The sequence below is a fragment of the Amblyraja radiata genome, chromosome 12, assembly GCF_010909765.2.
Source record: "Amblyraja radiata isolate CabotCenter1 chromosome 12, sAmbRad1.1.pri, whole genome shotgun sequence".
In the NCBI taxonomy this organism is placed as follows: domain Eukaryota; kingdom Metazoa; phylum Chordata; class Chondrichthyes; order Rajiformes; family Rajidae; genus Amblyraja; species Amblyraja radiata.
Window position 1 is genome coordinate 33830120 of NC_045967.1, and position 23309 is coordinate 33853428.

At 39.3% G+C, this 23309-nt stretch overlaps 1 protein-coding gene across 1 annotated transcript in view; it reads right to left on the reverse strand.

Annotated features, from left to right (window-relative positions):
• f8 (coagulation factor VIII) overlaps nt 1–23309 on the reverse strand; it is a 56068-nt gene that overhangs the window by 24429 nt on the left and 8330 nt on the right. Inside the window, exons 4-14 of the mRNA XM_033030455.1 lie at nt 20768–20980; nt 19862–20044; nt 18096–18317; nt 15899–16163; nt 14610–14790; nt 12083–12164; nt 9034–9245; nt 7811–7961; nt 5622–5831; nt 2820–4008; nt 806–974 (exon numbers count right to left, since the gene is read on the reverse strand). Coding sequence (XP_032886346.1) covers nt 806–974; nt 2820–4008; nt 5622–5831; nt 7811–7961; nt 9034–9245; nt 12083–12164; nt 14610–14790; nt 15899–16163; nt 18096–18317; nt 19862–20044; nt 20768–20980 — 3077 coding nt within the window. The remainder of the gene's footprint in view (nt 1–805; nt 975–2819; nt 4009–5621; nt 5832–7810; nt 7962–9033; nt 9246–12082; nt 12165–14609; nt 14791–15898; nt 16164–18095; nt 18318–19861; nt 20045–20767; nt 20981–23309) is intronic.

A 23309-nucleotide genomic window follows, 5' to 3' on the forward strand; every position in this document is an offset into this window, starting at 1 on the left:
AACCTGCATCTTACTCAGCAGTTTTCCCTCTGTTAAACTACTTGTGATTCTTCAATCTAAAAAGAACACTTAACATTCATTGATGGACACAAAATGCTGGAGTAACTCAGTGGGTCAGGCAGCATCTCTGCCGAAAAGGAATAGATGACGTTTCGGGTTGAGGCCTTCCTTCGGACTGAGAGGGGAGAGAGAAACTAAAAGTATGAAAAGTATGAAAAGGTACAGAACAAATTAGAGCCGGCACCAATAGCCAAGGAAAGGTGGAGCCCATAATGGTCCATTGTTGGCTGGGGAAAAGGTGATAATGAAGGGATATGAACAGTGAAGCTAGCAGGATGTCTATGGCTGGGGTAGGGACAGAGAGAGGGGGGGAATGCAAGTGGTACTTGGAATTAGAGAAATCAATATTCATATTGCCCAGTCTGCACTTGGTCTCGCCAATATATCGGAGTCCACACTGAGAAAAATGGTTACAGGAGATGAGGTTGTAAGAGGTGCAGGTGAACCTCTGCCTCACCTGAAAGGGCCGTCAGGATTCCTGGATGGAGTCAAGGGAGGAGGTATAGGGATAAGTGTTGAATCTCCTGCAGTTGTAGAGGAAAGTACCTGGGAAGTGATGACTGAAACCGGGAGTTGCGGAGGGAACAGTGGAGATGGGAAGATGTGGATCACCCCATCAGCCGTCGCATACAGCACAAAATTCTCCGACATTTTTGCCACCTCTAATGGAATCCTAACATATCTTTCCATCTCCACCCCTTTCTGCTTTCCCCAGAGACCATTCCTTTTCAAATAGTTGACTCACCACAATTATATCATTGATCTCGGCACTGATGACTGGTCCGAGAATGCCCAAGTGTTTTTCATTTTCTCCTTTGATCATGGGTTGTTTGAACATGCTGTCCTTATATTGTATAAACATTGCCTTCTTGAATTTACTGCCAAGTCTTCGTCTCCGTGATTGCTGCCACCAACTACATAACATTGGCATGTTAAACATGATTCTGCCCCAGCTGGAGGCATTAATGAATATAAATACAGTGATTTCCATAAAATATCATGAATATCCTGAAAAGGGCTGTCATACAGTTCTATTCACAATGAGGACCATGAATACCCACCAGAGAAAGCAGGGACTCTGCAGAAGGACTTGGACAGATTGGGAGAATGGGCAGAGAAGTAGCAGATGGAATATAGTGTAGCAAAATGTGGTCATGCATTTTGGTAGTAGAAATAAAGGCGTAGACTATTTTCTAAATGGGGAGAGAATCCAGAGATCGGAGGTGCAAAGGGATTTGGGAGTGCTGGAGCAAGATTCCCAAAAAGTTAATCTGCGTTGAATTGGTAGTAAAGAAGTCAAACGCAATGCTAGCATTTATATCAAGAGGGCTAGAATGCAAAAAAACAGGGATGTAATGCTGAGGCTCTATAGGGTGCCGGTCAGGCTGCATCTGGCGTTTTATGAACAATTTTGGGCACCATATCTGAGGAAGGAAGTGCTGGCCCTGGAGAGGGTCCAGAGGAGGATTACAAGAATGATCACAGGAATGAGTGGGTTAAGTTATGATGAGCTTTTGATGGCATTGGGCCTGTACTCGCTGGAGATTAGAAGAATGAGGTGGGACCTCATTGAAACGTACCGAATAGTGAAAGGCTTGGATGTGGAAGTATGTTTCCATTAGTAGGAGAGTCTAGGACCAGAGGTCATAGCCTCAGAGTTGAAGGACATTCTTTTAGGAAGGAGACGAGAATAAATGTCTTTAGTCAGAGAGTGGTGAATCTGTGGAATTCTTTGCCACAGAAGGCTGTGGAGGCCATCAATGGATATTTTTAAAGCAGAGGTAGATAGATTCTTGATTAGTACAGGTGTCAGGGGTTATGGGGAGAAGGCAAGAGAATGGGGTTAGGAGGGAGTGATAGATCAGCCATGATTGAATGGCGGAGTAGAGTTGATGGGTCGAATGGCCTAACTCTGCCCTTATCCCTTATGACCTTATGAGTAGAGCTGAACAATTTCCAATAATCAGTATTATTGCACAATTATTCACATATCATGTATTTAACAGATAAATTGAAAACAGTTGACTTTTTTAATTGATCTTGTTATCATTTTATCCAGTAGTTGATCTCTCCCATGAAGATGGGCGCTTGCTGAGGCTTTGTGCCTTCATTAATCATCCACTGGGACACATGTTAAATGGGTTGGACTCCAGAAATGTGAGCATCCCAAGTTATGACTGTACTGAGAAAGTGTTCCTTTGTAAAAAGTGCCATCTTCGGGACGAAAGTCTGAACTGAAATCCTTACGAATTTTGAGATAGACTTAAAGCATCCCAATGCTGATCTCTCAATTAAGATCACCCAGTCAAAAACAAATTACCTGGTCATTTTTAGCTTGTTAGTTGAGAGAATTTGCAATATAATAATTTTCTGCCATGTGGTCAACATTGCAATACTGACCACACTGCAAATATACTTAAATGACTGTTGAGATCTTTAAATATATTTAGGTGATGTTATGCATTTACAAGTACAGCAAACCCTTGGTATAATTGAGAATGGGGGTGGGGTGAAATAGTGTCCGTTATGGCTGATTGCTGCTGTAACTGGTTAAGGTATTATCAGTTCTTGTTGCCTGACCCGTTAAGTTACTCCAGCACTTTCTTGCTGCCTGACCCGTTAAGTTACTCCAGCACTTTCCGTCTATCTTTGATCCAAACTTACATCTGCAGTTCCTTTCTACACATTTCAAAAGGCTGAATGGCTTACTCTTGCTCCTATTTTTCTATATTTCTAGTTATGCAAAATTAACCTTTTACCTGTACTCGGAAGCTCTATCGGTTTTATCGTCTTCATAATCCCAATTCTTCTCGATTGCTGCAATGTAATAATACTTAGACTGTGAACTGGACGTTCTTACGATGTGTTTTGGCGCCTCCTCTGGGCATGACTCTCTGCTAGAGGTTCTTCTGGACTTGGTTTCATCCTGATCTCCGCTGGATTCATCGCCAGCTCCACTATAAGTTTCTTCTTCATAGTCATCATAATCAAGTGGCATTTCCTCAGCTAGATTAGAATTGGATTCAGCTTCTGTTGTTGAATTTTTGTCAAATAATGTTTGATTACGTGTTACATCTTCAAATTTCATAAACTCTACAGTTGTCTCATTCTCCCAGAAATGTATTCCCATTGTTTCATTGCTAAACACATGTTCAGACTTATTTGCTTGAAGAGAGAAGTTATTTATGTTAACCTTATCCACCAGCTTCAGACTTTCATTGGATTTATGCGTCTGATTTGCATGGAGCAAATCTGGTTCTCCATCGATTCCAGCTGTCAGGTTAGATTTCAGAAGATCATGTAATGATATATCTTTCATTCTGTTTGTCAGAATAAGGTCATCTGAGCTGAATTTTGCTTTTAATAACTCATCTATATTTTCACTTCTACCGTCTTTATCAGGTCTGTTGACCTTCTTGAATGAAGAGTTATCATGTAAGTTATCAGAATCTGTTAAGATTTGAATTTTGCTGCTTTCAGGTGTATCATCGAAATCCTTTCTAATTGTTCGATTCTGATCATTGGCGTGCTTGGAAAATTGTTTGTCAATCCCACTTTTTAGAAAGTGAATGTCTTTCTTTTCCCTACTTAATTGTTCCCTAAAGGTTTGAGATTGCCCTTGCCTACAGTGGGACCAGACTGGATCGATATCAGTCATATTTTGCTCATCATCAGTAGCATTCATTACTTCTTCCAGGTCAATTGCTTCATAAAAGTTTGTTTGATTATCCCTGTGTTTATTGAATCCACGTGGTGTGTAAAAAAGCTTTTTGATTTTATTTTTAAGTACGTTTCCCACTGCCAGGTCCAGTTCATCTTCTTTCGAATCAAGGTCGATGAGAATGTCTTCTATGTTTTCTGGATCATTGTCGCAGTTCCGAACGCTGTACTTTGCCCTCATGCCCTGTATTTGGTAATGATAATTAAGTGGTTCCAGCTGCCACACACCTAAATGATTGGGAGATTAATGACAAGGTAAGATGGTAAAATGATAAATATTAATTTTTACTTACAATTAACTAATCTGAGGGGATTTGAGGAGGCACCGGGGGCAGCAGGTGAACCAATTTCATTGAGAAATACTTCAATTACAGAAGTGTTGTAGATATACTTCTCTGAATCCAACAATACAGAAATAAAACCAGACCTTCAAATACACGGAGTGTTGCAGTGGCAATTGTGACAATCACCATTTTTAATCCAAATACTCTAACGCCAGTCGTAAATCCTTAGCAACAAAACTCACATATACTTAGCAGTTTCCATATAGAAATACATTGTAAGGCCCTCTAATGGAAATTATAATAGACCAGTCTGAGCCAGACGTTTTGGAGCAGGTCTCAAAGGTTTGATCAGCATGATGAATATAAAAGGGTCTTAAAGAAAGTAGAATTGAAAGATGAGGTTTAAGAAGATAGATAATCGAACATGGGGCAGTAAATATGTTTACGACTGGTTTATTCTATCTGAAACTTGCCAAAATATTGTTATTGTATGAAGCTCCAATTAAATATATAGTTTAGTATTTGTTGCTTAAACAAGGGCATTGAACTTTCACTAGATTCTAGGAAAGCTTGTTTGTAGTCTGTCATTCTAGTATAAACTTGCCAAAACACTGTCATTGTATGAAGTTCCAATTAAATATATAGTTTAATATTTGTTGCTTAAACAAGGGCATTGAACTTTCACTAGGTTCTGGGAAAGCTTGTTTGTAGTCTGACATTCCAGTGTAATTTAGCACTACTCATTCTGTAGCACCAATAACGTGGAGAGCTAACTTCAGTCGCGGAATTAATACAACTACAGTAAGTCTGGTTGTTATAAAAAGTCTTGCACAGCAAAAATAGCATTGCCAAAAAAATAAATCCACAAGAATACCTATTATTTAATGATGTAGAAAAGAACAACTATCTAATTTTTTTTGTTTTGTGCAGGAATAGTAACGATATAGAAATAGTCGAGAAGAATACTAATGGGTAAACCAACCTGTCATAACTGTCAAGAACATGGCAGAACACATCAGTTTGGGGAGTCACAGTGGTGCAATGGTAGAGTTGCTGCCTTACTGTGTCAGTGACCTGGGTTCAATCCTGACTATAGGTACTGTTTGTAAGGAGTTTGTATGTTTTCTCTGTAGGTTTTCTCTGGGTGTTCCGGTTTCCTCCCACACTGTAAAGACCTACAGGTTTATAGGTTAATTGGCTTTGGTAAAAATTGTGAATTGTCCCTAATGTGTAGGATAGTGTTAGTGTTGGTCGGCGCGGCCTCAGTGAGCCTAAGGGCACTGTATCTCTAATCTAAACTTAACGAAACGTTTGATAATTTTCAATATAAGCTGGAATTTGTGATGAAGTTCTGGTGAATCACCCTTCAATGCTGGGTTCTTATGAAACATTAACTCTGGTTCTCTCACCGCATGTACTTCCTGACCTACAGCACATCCTACCATAGAGTACTAGAGAATATGATCCCAACATAATGCCTGAATCATATCACCGTGAATCATGGCAGCTCTCTGTCCCCTCTCCTTGCAAAGTAAAACAACCATTTCCATTACTCACCAATGTTATCCATGTCCATACGGATTGTTTCACTGGAAAGTGGAAAGAGAGTTAACACATCTTCGTACACCTCATCGTTCTTAAACGTTTGTCCATGGAAGTAGATTGAAAGGAACTTTTCTTGGGCACCAAGTATTACGTGCCAATAAATCACTTCATTCAAACAGAAATTCAACTTGGGGACATTTTCAAATACAAACCCATTTATACCTACAAAATAGGAAGGTGGACACAAATTAATATCTAAAGGATAACAAATAATACATTTCAATAGTACAAGAATACACAAAAATCATAACTCAAAGGTAGCATAAGACACAGAAAAAGGGGATGCTCATGCCAGCTGCACCATTTAGTAAGATAATAGCTGATCTTTACCTCATTGCCAATTTCCAGTAATAACCCTACATCCCTTAATTCCATCAATATCTAATATTCCATTGATCTTTGTCCTGAATATACCCAGTGGCTGAGGCCCTCTTGGGTACGGAATACCAAAGTGCACCAAATCTCTAGATGAAAAAATAGTTTCTCATCACAGCCCTGAACAGACACTCCCTCAACCCTAATCCCTCACACTGAGAATGTGACTTCAACTGATTCCAGACACAGCAGCCTGGGTAAACATAATCCCTGAATTTACTGCAGAAATGGTATGTCCAAGTATACTGTCTAACTGTATGATAAATTATACAACCACATATCCATAGAGACAAATGAATACAAGTGATAATAAAAAATGGTGGAGAGCAGGTTGGATTTATACGGAAATGTCACTGACATTTTTGATTTTATGAACCATTAATGACCTGCTACATGAAATCCGTTTCTCCATGGAAGCTGCCTGTCGTGCTGAGTATTTCCAGTATTTTTTGTTTTTGGTTCAACTTAAGGGCATTTGCAATATATTGATTTTCACACCTGCAATAAATGATTCCATACCGAATGCATCTAATAACAAAATGGAAAATAGTCTTCGACCAGGGTTTTGGCTCATGTGCGTTTTCTCTATTTGGTTTGGATCAAAATGTTCTGACGTTAATTGAGAAAATATTTTTCTCTCTATTCATTTAATGAGTATCTCCTTTAATTTCTGTTTTCAATATAGACTTCCAACGTTCACAGCATTTTAGATTGTATTGATGGTGTTAAACGGTTGACATAAATTATAAATGTATGGCCCAGCAACTAAAAAAAAATACATACTTATAAATCAGTACCTATATATTCTTCAATTGCAATTGTCCTCTGGCAGGAAATTTGGAGTATCATGTGCAATTCTGGTTGCCCCTTTTCAGAAAGGATGTGGGACACATTGGAAAGGGTGCAGTGTAGGGTTACCAGATTATTGTCTGGATTAGGTGGTATTATTTACAGGGAGCAGTTGGACAGACTTGGATTGTTTTCTTTGGAACGCTGGAGATTGTGGGGAGACCACTACAAATAAATAACATTAGGAGAGGCATACATATGGTAGCTAAAGTCGGAACCTTTCTGCAGCATGGAACAAGCAACAATTAGAGGTCATATCTTTAAGTTGAGAGGAGCCAAGTATAAAGGAGGTGTGGGGTCAAATATTTTACACAGAGGGTGGTGAGTGCCTGGAACATCTGTCAGGGTGATGGTTGAGGCAGATACGATAGTGGCATTTAAGGGATATTTGTAAGGGCATATGGATATACAGGGAATGGGGTGATATGGATTATTTGCAGGTAGATAATAGTTGGTCTGGGGATTATGTTTGGCACAGACCTTGTGGACCAAAGGGCCTGTTCTTGTGTTGTATTGTTCTATGTTCCAATTAGCACCTGAAGTTCCCACTTGCCGATTTTGTTCGGCGACTGCCGGCATCATTGACTGAAGTATCAGGTCACCGAGAAATGTGATGACGTATTGACACGCAGTGTTTTTTCAAGTGTCGCAACATTTTCTTTGTCGCCGCTGGATTTTGAAATGTTCAAAATCTTTTGGCGACACTGATATGACGCCGGCAGTCGCCGAAACAATCGCCAAGTGGGACAGGCCCTTTACTAACATGGCACTTGAAATAAAATGGTTGTTTTACACATAGATAAGCCAAATTACTGCTACATTTAAGTCAAATAGAAGTTTCCTATAATTCCTGTAAGGATTTATTATTGGGGTTCTTTTTGGAAGTTGCATGATATTCAAATGTTATAATCACTTACTGTGCATTAGATTGGAAGCATAGAATTCAGGGTCATATGGGTTCACTTGCAAAGGGTCTTCACAGTATTTCTCAATGTTTTCATTTATGTACCAACTCTTATTCTCATCAAACAGGGAGAAGTAAAGATATTTGGCTTTGTCAATCTTCACCTGTGAAGCAAGTTAAAACAATTTTGTCACAGATAAGATACAATACCTTGCTTTACAGGTAAGTTGAAACATGATATTCTAAAGTATAGAGTGAGCCACTTGCTTTGTGTAAAACATAGCTCTCAGAGGAGAATTATTGCTAATCCATTGATTGCCTACTGTAGAGCTACAACATTACTTTACAATCCAACAACATGTCTTTACTCTTTGCCCCAATGTATGTTCAAATGTGTTTTCTATTGCAAAAACATGTCATATTCAGTTGACTTTTATTGGAAAAAATGAGTTGAAGCACTGAAGACCAGAGTAGGAGTCATCCACATTTGGATCATAAGGTCATAAGTGATAGGAGCAAAATTATTCATTCATGGTTGATCTATCTCTCCCTCCAAACCCCATTCTCCTGCCTCCTCTCCATAACCCCTGACACCCGCACTAATCAAGAATCTATCTATCTCTGCCTTAGAAAAGAGTACAATGTAGATTCTCTATTTAAAATTGTGCGTTGTGATATTTCAAATCATATTAATATGTAGGACTTTAATCTTTGTTTTTGTTGACTTTCTATTTAGATTTAAAGTTTCTCTACATGCCATTTATTATTCATCTGTGCTCCATGACAGTTTCCATATCAAGGTTGCTTGAAATTGGTCATGACAACCAGTTCTATTTCTGTCTTTGGCTAATCTCCCCAAGGATAAATGTCCAGCAGTGCTCAATGGGTGGAGATACGGAGTATTTCTCCTCATTATAAATAGATTGTCTGTAGATTGTCTCAGCTCTTGGCAGGATCAGGTACCAGCTTTCCTTGGACTGACCTAATCTCCGTGATCAAACATTCTTCCCGCCAACACTTACTGCTAACGTCTTTTCTACCCTTTCATTTCTTGTCAGTGAAGCTTTAATACATTTCGTATAGAATGACTCCTAATCTGTTTCCTAGTATCAACATATCAAACAGCTTCTCTCCATCAGGTTACCTTAGTTATTGAAGCTACAACTTGGTAAATATCTTCAAAAGCTTGCAAACAATGTATTGATAATGGCCATTTATTAACAATTAATTTCTCACCAGTCTTGCATAAGAATCAAGCATGTTTTTTGCACAGATCAGTAGAGGCCCAATGAGCCCTGAGGCTAAATCACGATCCATGTCCACATTACTGAAGTAAAAGCGGGTCAGGCAGCCCAAGTCAGAGCCAGCGGGTCCATCACTCTGGGCCATTGTCCAGAAATAAGTAACTGTTTCATTGGGCTGAACAGCATGGTTCCTCACATTGAGACCTGAAGAAATAATCCACACAAAGATTATACAGCACCCAGAATATGATTTAGGACATGCATAAATGTGTTACATTTTACATTACATTTGGAAAATCCAATAATTATTAACAGTGGTACGATGGAACGAAGAGTTATAATGTTCAGCGACACAACAACTGCAAATGCTGATTTAAACAAAAAGAGTCACAAAATGCTGGAGTAATTCATTGCGTCAGGCAGCATATCTGGAGAACATGAATAGATGACATTTTGGATCGGGAACCTTCTTCGGAAGTTGAGTTACTCCCGCACTTTGTGCTTTTTTAGTTATAATATTCACCTGTCTCTTCAGGAAAACAAGAAATTGAAGGAGGAATAGGCTGTTCAGCTCCTTCCATTTGCTTCAATATTTTTTTTTTCCTGCTATTCTGTGATTTTTTTTCCCCCTTTTTATTTATAGCATATTTGACTGATTTTACCCTCTTTTTCTACCTCTTTCCTCATCATCATTTTGATTCTCATTTATTTAATTCTCAATATTCTCAATCCTAGGGCATACTCCTCTTGAAAACACTATCAGTTTTTTTCTTAACTATTGCTAACTTTCTTTTGTAAGGCACAGTTCGATAACTTTTTCTGTTGATTTATTCTGCCTCAAAGGGCTGTTATATGTCTGAGAGCTAGATGTGTGATTATATCAATCCACAAGTATTATTACTGATATCACTTCACATTGATTTGATTACCAGAATGCAGTATTTCCAATGTGCTATAACGGTAACATTCTCCAAATCACTTGCTCAGGTGTGCACATTTTATTTACTTCATAAAAATGTCCGTTTTTTAGTGTTCAAAGCCAGAACTAACCCATGCCTTGGTTATTCTAGCTTTCAAAACTAAGAGTCACTATAATTGTTCAATCATCTTGTTGTACTTAACAGGTAGTTGTGCATGCGTTGAGGATAAGAGCAGGGAGGTTCTACTGCAGTTGTACAGGGTCTCGGTGAGGCCACACCTGGAGTATTGCGTACAGTTTTGGTCTCCTAATCTGAGGAAAGACATTCTTGCCATAGAGTACAGAGAAGGTTCACCAGACTGATTCCTGGGATGGCAGGACTTTCATATGAAGAAAGACTGGATAGACTCGGCTTGTACATGCTAGAATTTAGAAGGTTGAGGGGGGATCTTATAGAAACTTACAAAATTCTTAAGGGGTTGGACAGGCTAGATGCAGGAAGATTATTCCCGATGTTGGGGAAGTCCAGAACTAGGGGTCACAGTTTAAGGATAAGAGGGAAGTATTTTAGGACCGAGATGAGAAAATCATTTTTCACACAGAGAGTGGTGAATCTGTGGAATTCTCTGCCACATAAGGTAGTTGAGGCCAGTTCATTGGCTATATTTAAGAGGGAGTTAGATGTGGCCCTTGTGGCTAAAGGAATCAGGGGGTATGGAGAGAAGGCAGGGATGGGATACTGAGTTGGATGATCAGCCATGATCATATTGAATGGCGGTGCAGGCTCGAAGGGCCGAATGGCCTACTCCTGCACCTATTTTCTATGTTTCTATGTTTTCTATGTTTACCGAGGCTGAACAAATCAAATTCATTCCTTGGAACCAACATGTAGGGAACAGTTGAATGGAGAAGCTGGAAAGGGAGCTTGTGTATGAATAAAGCAGCAGTAACAGGAATTAAATTATGTCCCACATAATCATGAAAAATATATTACTTTTAAACTTTCAAAGGATGCCATTTTTTGCTGTAAAATCAGGTCCACCATTAAGGTGGAGCGATCATTATTCATTACCCTTCGACTTGGAAAATGACGCTGAGATTACCTTGCATTTCACAATTATTATGAAGGAGTGTCCAGTTACGTGTGAGCAATAACAAAGGAAATGATTGTCTCTGGGAAGGTCATTTTAATCAATAAGTATAAAGATAGGTTATTTCCTCACTTAAGCAATGTTTCCGAATTCATTCGTTTTTTTCTTGTGTGACAGTTTTTTTACAGGCTAAGGAAGAGGGAAGAACAAAAATAAAGTGTTTGTCAACTCAATAAACCTACAAGCTAGAGTATTTCCTTGTTAATTATATGTCACTGTGTGCAAACTCTGTAAATGAACATGACCCTCAATAACTGATTCCTTTTATCCATTGTGTATAACCGAAGAAGGTATTTAATGAAATTGCATTTTCATAAATGCTAATAGAGCAGGCCAAATCACAGTTAAAGGGTGGTGAGACCAATCCATTCTAAATGCTGTACATTTAAACCATATAGTTGACTGGGCCATTCCAGAAGAGCATTAAGAATGTTATAACTCTGGGATTGCTTGTAGGCTAAACTGGATAGAGGTGGCAGATCTTCTTTCTTTTTCTTTTTCATAATGACCTGATAATTTCCTGGTCACCATTATTGATGCAAGCTTTTTATTCCAACCGTATTTAATAATTCCTTTTTAAACTCCATTGCTGCCACAGTAGCATTCAAATTCAAAGCATCAGCTCCAGATCTCTAGATCTAGCTCAGACAAGTAACCATTATGCAAACGTATCCCCAGTAACCAGTGTTGCTTCCTGGTGTCTTGTCCCATGCATGACTGATCATTTACAGTGGATTTATTCAAAGTTCTTGTGACTCTTACCTAACTTATTCTGCTTCTTTAGGTGTTATGTTTGTATGTATTTGAAGGTTTTTGTTAATTGTATACACTACTTCACCAAGTTGGACCAAATGTGTATATTTTTACAGCATTTACAGATTTACAGAAAATTGATCAACGAGATGCTGGAACTAATACAGTATTTCCGAGGAAGATTATTTTGACTAACATTGCAGTCATTTCCTTCTTACCTCCAGCTTTGGCCATCTTTATTTCTGTCAGTCCATGTGGAATAATATTGTATGGTCTGCTGGCAAGATTCTTAAAGATGATCTGTGTCATACAAAATAGAGGCTCATTTAAAGATGAAGCAAAACATCAGTTATCTCTAACTTACATGAATTATCTGTGGTGAAATGGGAGGTATGAGTTCTGGTAACATTGTTCTATGGTCTACAGCAAAACACTGGAAGCTTCTGAAGATTAGGGCCTGAATTATTTGTGCCAACATGTAGTTTTGTGAGGACTATGCTGAATTCAGATGTGTGGATGGACCCAGTAATATTGGAATCTCCACCTTGGAGTTCAAGGGCAAAGAATCTGTTCATAATTCCAAAGTTTTGACTGTAATAAAAAGAAATTGCAGATGCTGGTTTATACCAAGGATAGATATAAACCAGCATATTTATCCATTTACTCCAGAGATGCTGCCTGACTCGGTGAGTTACTCCAGCAGGTCTGACAGCATCTCTGGAGAAGATGGATAGGTGATGTTTCGGATCGGGACCCTTCTTCAAACTGATTTTAGTGAGTGTGGAAACTGGAAGCAAGAAAATAATCAGGACAAATTTGGGCCGGCAACTAATGACCTTCAATTTGCACGTGACCTCCTGCCCCTTCTCTCCCCTCCCTCTCCCCTTCCATTTGATATTTTCATGCTGTCAATTATGAGAATGAGCAATACATCAGAGGAATAAATGGGTAATTTTGCAGTGGCAAGCTGTATCACATGGCGATAACAGGGATCAGTACTGGGGTTTCATTAGTCAGAATATGTATAAATTATTTTGATGAGGGAATCAAATGTTTCTAAGTTTGTCCATAGCACAAAACTGAATGCAATTGTGAGTGTGTGGAGGCTGCATAGTCTTCAAAGCGATTTAAACGTTGAATGAGTGGGGAAAATACATGGTAGATGCAGTATCACATGGATAAATGTGAATTTATTCACTTTTGTAGCAAAAATAGAAAGGCAACGTATTATTGAAAATGGTCAAATGTCCTTTGATGTACAGAAGGATGTCAAGTGTCCTTGTGCACCAGTCACTGAAAGCAAACTTGAAGTTGAAGCAACAGTTAGGAAGTCAACTAACACGCTGGCCTTCATTGTAAGAGGTTTTATGTACAGGAACTTGCGTACTACAAATATAAATACCTTTTGTAAGACCACAGCTGGAGTATTTGCCACAAATAGAATGAAAAGGAGGTTTACTGGAATAATTCCTGAGATGCTATGATAGTGGTGAAGGAGAGATTGAGTTGATTGGACTAGAGCTTAGAAAACTGGTAAGATCCAGGGAGGATATTTTCTCCAGGCAAGGAAATGGAGGTGGACAATGGCTATAACCAGGAGTTACAGCCCCAATATACAGAGACGAGGTGACATTTCTTCAGTTAGAGTGTGGTGAACTCGTGAAGATCTCTCCCACAAAAGGCTGTGGAGGCCAAGTCATTGTATGTATTGAAATAGACAGGTAGATATCTAGATAGAAGAGTCATGAAGAAGTATGGGAAGAAAACTGGAATATACTATTGAGATAGATGTTAGCCATGAATGCATTGAATGATGGAGAGTGAAATGGCCTATTCCAGCACCCCTGTATTTTTGTGTTTCTACCAAGAGGAAAACCTAGTAACACTGTTCCGTAACCTTGTAACCAGAGTTCTAATTTCTCAAGGAACTTTCACAAACAGCATTCTGCTGTCCCACAATGCTATTTCAATGTCAAGAAAACAACAGAGCATTCACTTTGCATGTGGCCTCACCCTGGCAGTAGAGGAAGCTCAGGACAGAAAGGTCAGTATGGGAATGGGTAGGGGAGTTAAAATGGTTTGCAACCGCGAGATTCCGCATGCCTTATGAACAGGGCACAAGTGTTCAGCACGACATGTTCAGCTAGTCTAAGCAGTCTCGCCAAATTAGGGGAGGGTTCTTCAGGAGCACCAAATGCAATGAAGAGGTCGGAAGTTACTGAGACAGCAGGTCCACTGCATTGGAGTTGTTGAGGTTGGAGGCTATGTGCATCAATAGTTGGACATTATTTCTTCCTTTCCTTTTTGCACTAATAGTTTTATATCTACACAAGTTTACACTTATTCCACAGGGAGATGTGGTCGGCATGTGCTGCCAGGGACTACATGTTCAGCCGTTCATCTGCTATCACTTAACCATCTCTGGACTCTATGACTTTTGTCCAGGTCCTTCAAGGATTAAGGGTTGTGCACAAAATGAATCAGAAAATAAATCAGCAGCTCCTTGAAAACTAAGTTTGGATCTTGTTTTCACAGAAGATATTTGAAATAAAGGATTTAATTTGTAAAATACTAACAATTCCTTCAACTGTGGCATTATTAAGCTTCAGATGGGCTTTTCTACTAAATGTAAATTAAAAATAATTAATTTTCATTCATAGTTGCTAGGCACCCAGGTTGGGCACGTCAATGACTTTCCCATTCCACGACCATTAAAATCTTCCCAAATGTATTAGAGCATTGTACCTTAAAACGATCTCCAACTTCTCCACGTAGAACTGGGCCGAGAATGCCTTTTGACGATGTCGATTCTGATTTATGTTTTACAACTGTGAAGGTATGGTCAGTATACTCGACATAAATAGCCTTTTTATACTCCTTCCCAATACGATGTGGACCCTTTTCCAGATACTTTGCTCTTAGCTCGCTGAAAGTAAAACAAAAACATGGAAATATAGAGAAGTGAGTTTCAGCTCCTATACGCATAAACTCTGATCTTTAGATTTTATTACATTTAATTTCATTTTGTTTGATGGTTTACTGTGGTGTTCTTTGTTCAATACCATTCCTCACTCACTGGCAGAGATAAAATGTGAGTGACTGTTCCTTTTCTCGCTCAACTTGCTCAATGTCAAACTCCTGAGACAGAGACAAAGTGACCAATGAGACTGAGGGGTTAAAATGTGTAGGAAAGAACTGGAGATGCTGGTTTAAATCCAAGGTATACACAAAATGCTGGAGTAACTCAGCGGGACAGGCAGCATCTCTGGAGAGAAGGAATAGTGACATCTCTGGTCGAGTCCATTCTTCAGGCAGAAGAAGGGTCTCGACCCGAAACGTCCCATTCCTTCTCTCCAGAGATGCTGCCTGTTCCGCTGAGTTACTCCAACATTTTGTGTCTACCCAGACTGAGGGGTTATGTTGAGTTTATCCTCCTCTATATTTTTTCTTAATATATCTTCTTTCCTCTTCACCTAGATATATAATGAACAGAATAACAATGACAATAATTGTTATACAACAATGCTTTACTTATTGAATAAGCCAACAGGAAGCTTCAGTTGCTTCTTAATTCCTCACTGTGGAGATATTTATTTGTTTGCCAGTATCCTGATGCTCCATGCTCTGCAGCTGGACTGCCTTTTTACCTGATTTACAAGCACCAACACACTGTTAGAGATACCATACTGGAGACTTCCTGCAAAAGAATGTTATACGGAGGGTAATGTGTCGGAAGGAACTGCAGATGCTGGTTTACACCGAAGATACACACATTATGCTGCAGTAACTCAGCGAGACAGGCAGCATCTGTGGAGAGACGGAATGGGTGATGTTTTTGGTCGAGACCTGTCGTCGTACTGAGGGTCAGGGGAGAAGGTGACCAGAGAGTTGGAGAGATATTCCGTATCCCTAGTCTCCCTCGCTTCCAGAAGATGTGTCCGTTGGCTAGCTCCAATCATCATCTCCCCTCAAAGACTGATACATCAGCATGCACTTTAGACACAGCAATGAACACATAAATATAAGAACTTTACCTGCTGATATCATCGGGAATGGTTGGAGCATAATCCCAATCACACTCCTCAGCGGCAATGTAATAAATCCATTCCATTGACCTACTTTTGGTAACGATTGTCCGTAACATGTATTTAATGTTGATCTTAAAGTCCTGTTCATCTGTCTCATCATCCTCAAATGTTTCATTTTCATCAGTATTCTCCATCCCTGCTGTTTCACTCAGAGCAAGTGCATTGTCATCCACACACATTCCCTTTATATTAAAGTAGGCTTTCATCCCAGCTGTTGTAACAGAGGAGAAGCAAAAATGGAGCGTTCATTTTTAATCTCTAATTTGGCAAGCAAAACATTCTCTTCACCTGCACATCCCTGTAAAGTAAACTTCACAATGCATATTTAGACAATATTGGTCTGTCCATATCAATGCCCGAGAACAATCATTAGCCTCTGCTGGGTTATGTAAAGATCAATTAGCAAAAACACTAAGTGGTTGACTAACTCAGCGGGCCAGGCAGCAGCTGTGGAGGGAATGGATAGTTAATAGGGGGGAGGAAGCAGGAAAAGAGGTGGTGATGGGATAAAGCTTCCCTTCCGAGTGATGTGATCACTTGCCAGGCTTGTCCCGTTCTTTCTCAACCTCCCTCACCTGCACGCACCTATCACCTTCTTGAATCTGTGATTTTTCTAGTGAAGGTACTCCCAATGCATGTTTGGGCCGACAGATCTGGGACTTAGATCCGATGACGATGGAGTAACAGCATTTCAAGGTCATGATAATATGCAGAGTATCAATCAAGGAAGGTTCTTTGTCCTGGATGGTGTGGAGTTTCTTGCAGGTTGTTGGAGCTGCAGTCAATCAGACAAGTGGAGAATATTCCACCCTATGCCTGATTTGTGCCTTGTAGATAGTGAAAAGGCCAGGAGGGTGTCATTCTCCTCAGGATTTAGAGTGCTGTAAATTAACTTAGAGATAACCTATTTTGCATTACTAGATTCAATGGTGGTACCATGGCCAAGATTTATTCCGATTTTACCACGAATAGCAACACCAAACAATGAAGGTTGTGTAAGGTTTGAAGATGGGATTCTGTCTCCATGAACCAAATACTCCCATGTATAGATAGATGCCTTTTCTATCAATAGATTAGGGTGGACAAGTTCCAATTGGTTTAACCCTCATGTTGCTTCAATCAGCCGCTGCCATATCCCCAGTCTGATGGCTTTGAATTTCAGAATTTAGCCACATCAGTACCAAATTGCTACCAAACCATATTTGATGGTGGACATTAAAATCCCTCCATATTGAGTATATTCTGTGCCTTTTATTTCATATTTACAATACATTTTTTCCAAGCGTTGTTCAACTTTCAGCAGAACTGATTCATCAGCTTAATGATAAGTGATTAAACATAATGAGGTTCCTTGCTATGTATCACCTCATGCCATGAGACTTAATAGAGACTGGAGTCAATTCTGTGGACTTTCAGAGCTACGTTCTTCTGCCGACAAACTATTTTGCTAATAGGTCTTTAAGATAGAATCTTAGAATCATAGAGTCATAGAGTGATACTGCTTGGAAACGATCCCTTCGGCCCAACTTGACCACACCAAACTACGCTAGTTCCACCTGCCCGCGTTTGGTCCATATCCCTCCAAACCTGTCCTATCTATGTACCTGTCTAAATGTTTCATAAATGTTGGGATAGTCCCAGTCTCAACTACCTCCTCTGGCAGCTTGGTCCATACACCCACCACCCTCAGATTATTATTAAATATTTTCTTCTTCACCTTAAACCTGAGTTCTCTGGTCCTCGAGTCACCTACTCTGGGCAAGAGACTCATGATTTTAAACACCTCAATAAGATCACCCCTCATCCTCCTGCGCTCCAAGGAAAAGAGTCCCAGCCTATTCAACCTCTCCCAATGGTCCTGGCAACATCCTCATAAATCTTCTTTGTACCCTTTCCAGCTTGACAACATCTTTCCTATAACATGGTGGCCAGAACTGAACACAATAGATCTTTATTTGATTATTTTAAATGCCATTCGGCTTGCTCCATACGTAGATGAACAATGCACAATTACACAGTCACACTACTTTTTCATGAAGAAAGTTTTCATCCTTACACATGTTAAAAGAGGTTTGAATGGTGAGATTCCTTTTTTTTTCACACCAGAAATTACACAGATCATATGTCATACTGTGATCCTTACCTTGTTGATGGATTGGATTTTGACAAGTCAATAACCACGTATCCTCATAACTGGGAAGCATCTCAGCTGTTGCAAATGCAGTTGGAGCTAGTTTAACCGAAACAACCCTGTGGTCACGCAGAAGAAGGCTGTATCCACCAAAGTAAATGGAGTACTGGTCTCGAGTGGAGCCCATTGCTATTAAATGCCAACTGACTGGTTTGTTTTTGCACATATTCAGATCTGAAAAGTAATGATAACATTTGAAGTCATGAATTGGACAATTAATGGATTCAACATCATAATTGCCAAAGATTGGAAGATGCCATGCTGAAGGTTTGAAGTAAGATCCATATGAAGCTGAGCCAAATTGCACTGAGCGTGGGATTAAGTTACAAAGTTTACCAAACAGTAACCATACCACAAAACTAAACCTTTACCAAATACTCCCTATCATTCCCAGTTTAAAATTCCTGCTTTTTAAAACTTATTTCGGAAATGCTGAACAATGACACAAAAGACAAGTAAAAATGTCAATAATATTTGCTTTTCTGGATGTAATTGGTTCTTGAGTCGGCGTACAAGCAGGGTTTGTGCTTGGAGAAAACCATATCCATCCAGCATTTTCAGGGAGCAATTCTCTGAATGAATTTCAGCAACAACAAATCTCTTAGAGTTTTTCCCTTCTATCTATGTACACAAGTTGTTGCAACCAAAACCTTAGCTCCAGAGAAGGGCATGGACTGCCTGTTAATAATAATATTGGTAACATTTTGCAATTTTTTCATCCGTAAGAGAGGCTGTCCTTTACCAAGGCACACCTAGCTGGCCTTCTACTTTTCACCCTTCATAAGCAAAAGCTCATCTAAAACTCTGCCGCTGATATTTCTGGCCATCCATTCATCCACCCTCTGTATTGGTTCTTTGAAAAACAAGGCTTTAAATTTCAAATTATATTCCTTGCTATGGAGGTTTTCAAACCCTCTATAGCCTGATTCTTCTTCAACTAGTGATCTCATCCAATGCTACCGTTCAGCAGGATCTCTGTGCTTTTCTATTATGTCCCCTTAAACATACCTAATTTTCACTTTTAACAGCTGTGAACTATATATTCTCTTGAATCTCTCTGACTCACCACCGTCTCTTCATAATTTGAACATCCAAACCATAGTAACATTCTGATGAATAGAACATAGAACATAGCACAACACCGCACAGGCACAGGCTCTTTGACCCACAATGCTTGTGCCGTCAAACTGATCTAATTCGCCTGTACATGATCCATATCCCAATATTCCCTGCACTTCATGTGCTTATCTAACAACCTCTTAAAAGCAACTATTTGCCTCCACCACCACTACCCCGGGCAATGCGTTCTAAGCCTCCACAACTCTCTGTAAAAAAATTCACCCCATACATCTCCAATAACCTTTCCCCCTCTCATCTTATAGCTATGCCCTCTAGTGGTGGACTTTTCCTCCCTGAGAAAATGGTCTTCCCTATCCATAACTCTTATTATTTTATATACTACTATTAAGTAATGTGTGCAGCACACTCCTGCCCAGAGCAATGTCCTTTTCCAAAGTGCAATGTTCAAGTGGCTGTGTCCTGGAAATGTTCTGGCTAAAAATCTAAACAAATCACTGATCATATTTTTGCTTCAGCATCCTTGAGATGAGAGGCTTCATTCCATCCGGACTTTGTTTACTTTTTGTTTTTGATTCTGATCTCACCATTTAATAAAAATCTGTCACTATTACTGGCCAATAGCATGTGTTTGTACCCACCTGGTAAGGAACCATTAATGTAGCCATTGATGGAATACATCACCCCTTTAGTCGTCTGAGTGCCAGGAATCTTATATCTAATTCTATCTGTTTCATGGTACATGCTTTTACTTTCATCAATTGTCGAGAACAAAAGCACCAACTCTTGTCGACCAATCTGCATCCCAAATTGGTTTAGAGTTCCTGGGGAGAAAATAGCATGGAAATCATTATTTTCAAATTTAAAGTGTTTTACATTTTAAAGAAATGCCTGGATAGAGTGGATGTGGAGAGGATGTTTCCAGTGGTGGGAGACCCCAGGACCAGAGGGCACAGCCTCAGAATAAAAGGACATACCTTTAGAAAGGAGATGAGGAGGAATTTATTTCGACAGAGGGTGGTGAATTTGTGAAATTGATTGCCACTGATGGCTGTGGAGTCCAAGTGAGCATTTTTAAAGCAGAGATTGACAGGTTCTTGATTAGTAAGGGTGTCAAATGTTATGCAGGAGAATGGCGTTGAAAGGGAAAGGTAGGTCAGCCATGATTGAATGGCGGAGTAGACACGATGGGTTGAATGGCCTACTTCTGCACCAATTACTGATGAACTTACAAAATAATTTACCCATGTGAGATATATTCATCTATGGTTTATTTTAAGCAGCAGCTATATATACTTGAATATCTCTAGATTATAAGTCCTGAAATAATTTCAGTATTGTCATTCAGCAAAGTAGTGAATCTTACGCTGTTACACTCTAAGAAAAGAAGTGATCTTTTCTGACTGTTCTGAAATATTAGCAGATACCATTTCACGAGCAGTCAGTACTGATCTACGCTGTAAGGAATGACTCAGAATAGCGCAAGATAATAAACAGCAAACCAATTTATCATTCGAATATTGTCCCTCCTTATTACTCACACTCACCTTCTTTACACACAAGCACTGTTCCGATTAAACCCGAGTTGAAATCCCTCACAGGATCCACATGGGAAGAGTAGGCATAGGTGAGACATCTGGAATCACCATTCATCGGGCCGAGATCCCAACTGATGTCCCACACATAGGTGTATTCACCTTTGGGTGCCACATTGTCATCTTTCTTTTCATATGTGGAAGTGTGGTCATTATACGAGGCTCCTTCATACAGAATGTTCCTCATTAGTAACAACATAAAGACCGTTTTGGGGGAAATTAAAAGCAAAGAAATTGCGATATTCTGTGCTGATACTCAGCAAGTTATCCAAAACATTTTGAATATCATTTTAAATTTGAAATAATTGCACCTTGAACAAGGGGTTGAAAAATAATCCTGAAAAATTCAAACTGTATTAAATGCATAAATGTAACCATTGAGTCATAGAGTTATCAGCTCAGAAGTAGACCCATTGGCCCATTGTGCCCATGTCAACCAGCAAGCATCTTTCTATACTAATTTCATTATCAGCACATTGGTCTATAACCTTCTATGTCATGACAATTCAAGATCATGTTTGGATGCTTCTTAAATATTGAAAGAATACTTGCCCCCGCCGCATCACCGGGTAGTACATTTCCGATTCCAACCAACCTTTGGATGAAAAAGGTCTTCCTCAATCTCCTCTAAACCTATTATTCCAGACCCTAATCCTAGCTTAACCCATCTCGACAATGTGGAAACGTTTCCTACTACCTAACATATCTTCTATCTTTATGAGACAAATCTTTTTTGTCTATGATGTTCCTCCTCAGCCTCCTTCCCACCAAGGAGAATAAACCCAGCCTATCCTGTCTGTCATAATTCAAATGTACCGCATTTAATCGCAGATAATATCCTGGTGAATCTCCTCTGCATCATCTCTAGTGCAATCACATCCTTCCTAGAGTATGGTGACCAGAACTTCACACACAGTACTTCTGCTATGATGAAACTAATGTTTAATAAAATGTTACCGTAACATCGCTGCTCTTATTCTCAAGATTCCAGACATTGGAAGGTAAGTGCCTTGTATGCCTTCTCCACTTTCTTATTTTCCTGTGCTGTATGTAGCCTTGTACACTGAGGTCCTTCTGGTTTTTTTATACTTGCAAGGGCCCGACCATTCATTGTACGTAATCTTTGTGAATTAATCTTCATTCAGATCTATTTGGTTTCAATCTTGATGCTCACAGTTGCAACAAATAAATATTGAATTTGACTGCCATGGGAATTTATTCCCATAGTAAATGGGGGGAGAAAAATATTTAACTCCAGTATTGCATCAGTGTAGCATTATCGTGCAATAATTAAATACTTCTTGAATTTGTGACAATCTCTGCCTTCATCGTGTCCTCAGACTGTGCATTCCAGAGTTCAACCTGAGTGAAAACATTCTTCCTCATCTCCCTTCTAAATTCCCTTCTTACCTTAAACGTATGACCTATCATTATTGGTACGTCTATTATGGGAGAAACACCTCATTAACTATCCCATCTATGCACCTCATTACCTAATCTGGAGAAATAACAGACAGTAATCACTCAAAAACTCATAATCATATGATTACAAAATATAGCGAGGCTTGTGCTTGTCATCATTATGTCTGCATGTTCAACTCAACCCTTGTTGGGCAGAAGATGGAAATGAAGTATCAGGATGTTTCTTTGGTTCCTTGTGAAAAGATTATGTACAGTTTCAGAAATGCATATTTTTATGGTCAAGTTATTTTAAATTGTTTATTTGGTCATCATATCGAAAAGCACTTCTTCTCACTGTAAACCGGGTGCAGTTTCTAAGATTTAGTCTCAAAACCCACTCCAGAACTTGATCACATTCACTGCAACACAATACTTGTGCTCGGTTTGTTTTGCTGAATGGAACCTGTTTTGCTGAATGGAATCTTAAACTGCAATCTCCATGACTGCTCCAATAGTTAATGGTTGTGAAAGATGTCATGGCATAATTTACTCATTGTGGATAGGTTTCTCCTTTCAAACAGCAGCTCCAAACATGATTAGGTGGTCATGAGAGTTTAGTTACTTCCGAAACAGTGAAAGACAGACTGCGGAATGAAACATAAATTATTCCACCAATTTCCTATTTGTGCCTCTGTTTACTACCATTTAGGGTTAGCCTAGTGCAATGGTGCGCTGCCAGAATCAAAACATCCTGGCTGGATTTCGCAAGAAGAATAAATTGGCTGCAGCCTTGATTGGAGAACATCCGGATTTATGTTAAGCCTAACAGATGGAGTTTATCTTAAGCTGGAGTTCAAATGATACACTAGGAGGCCCGGACATTCTTTACAATGTGGCTCAGGAGGACAGGCACGTCAATAATTTAATTAACTATGTAAATGGTTCTTTCTTCATCTGTTTCTCCAGATAAGAAATATGGCAAAAGAATATGTCTGCGATAAGGCATAATATCAACACCATGTCATAAAATAAAATGTAGCAAAACCACTTAATGATGTAAAAATTAAACGTAAAGCCTTATGTGAGCATGCAG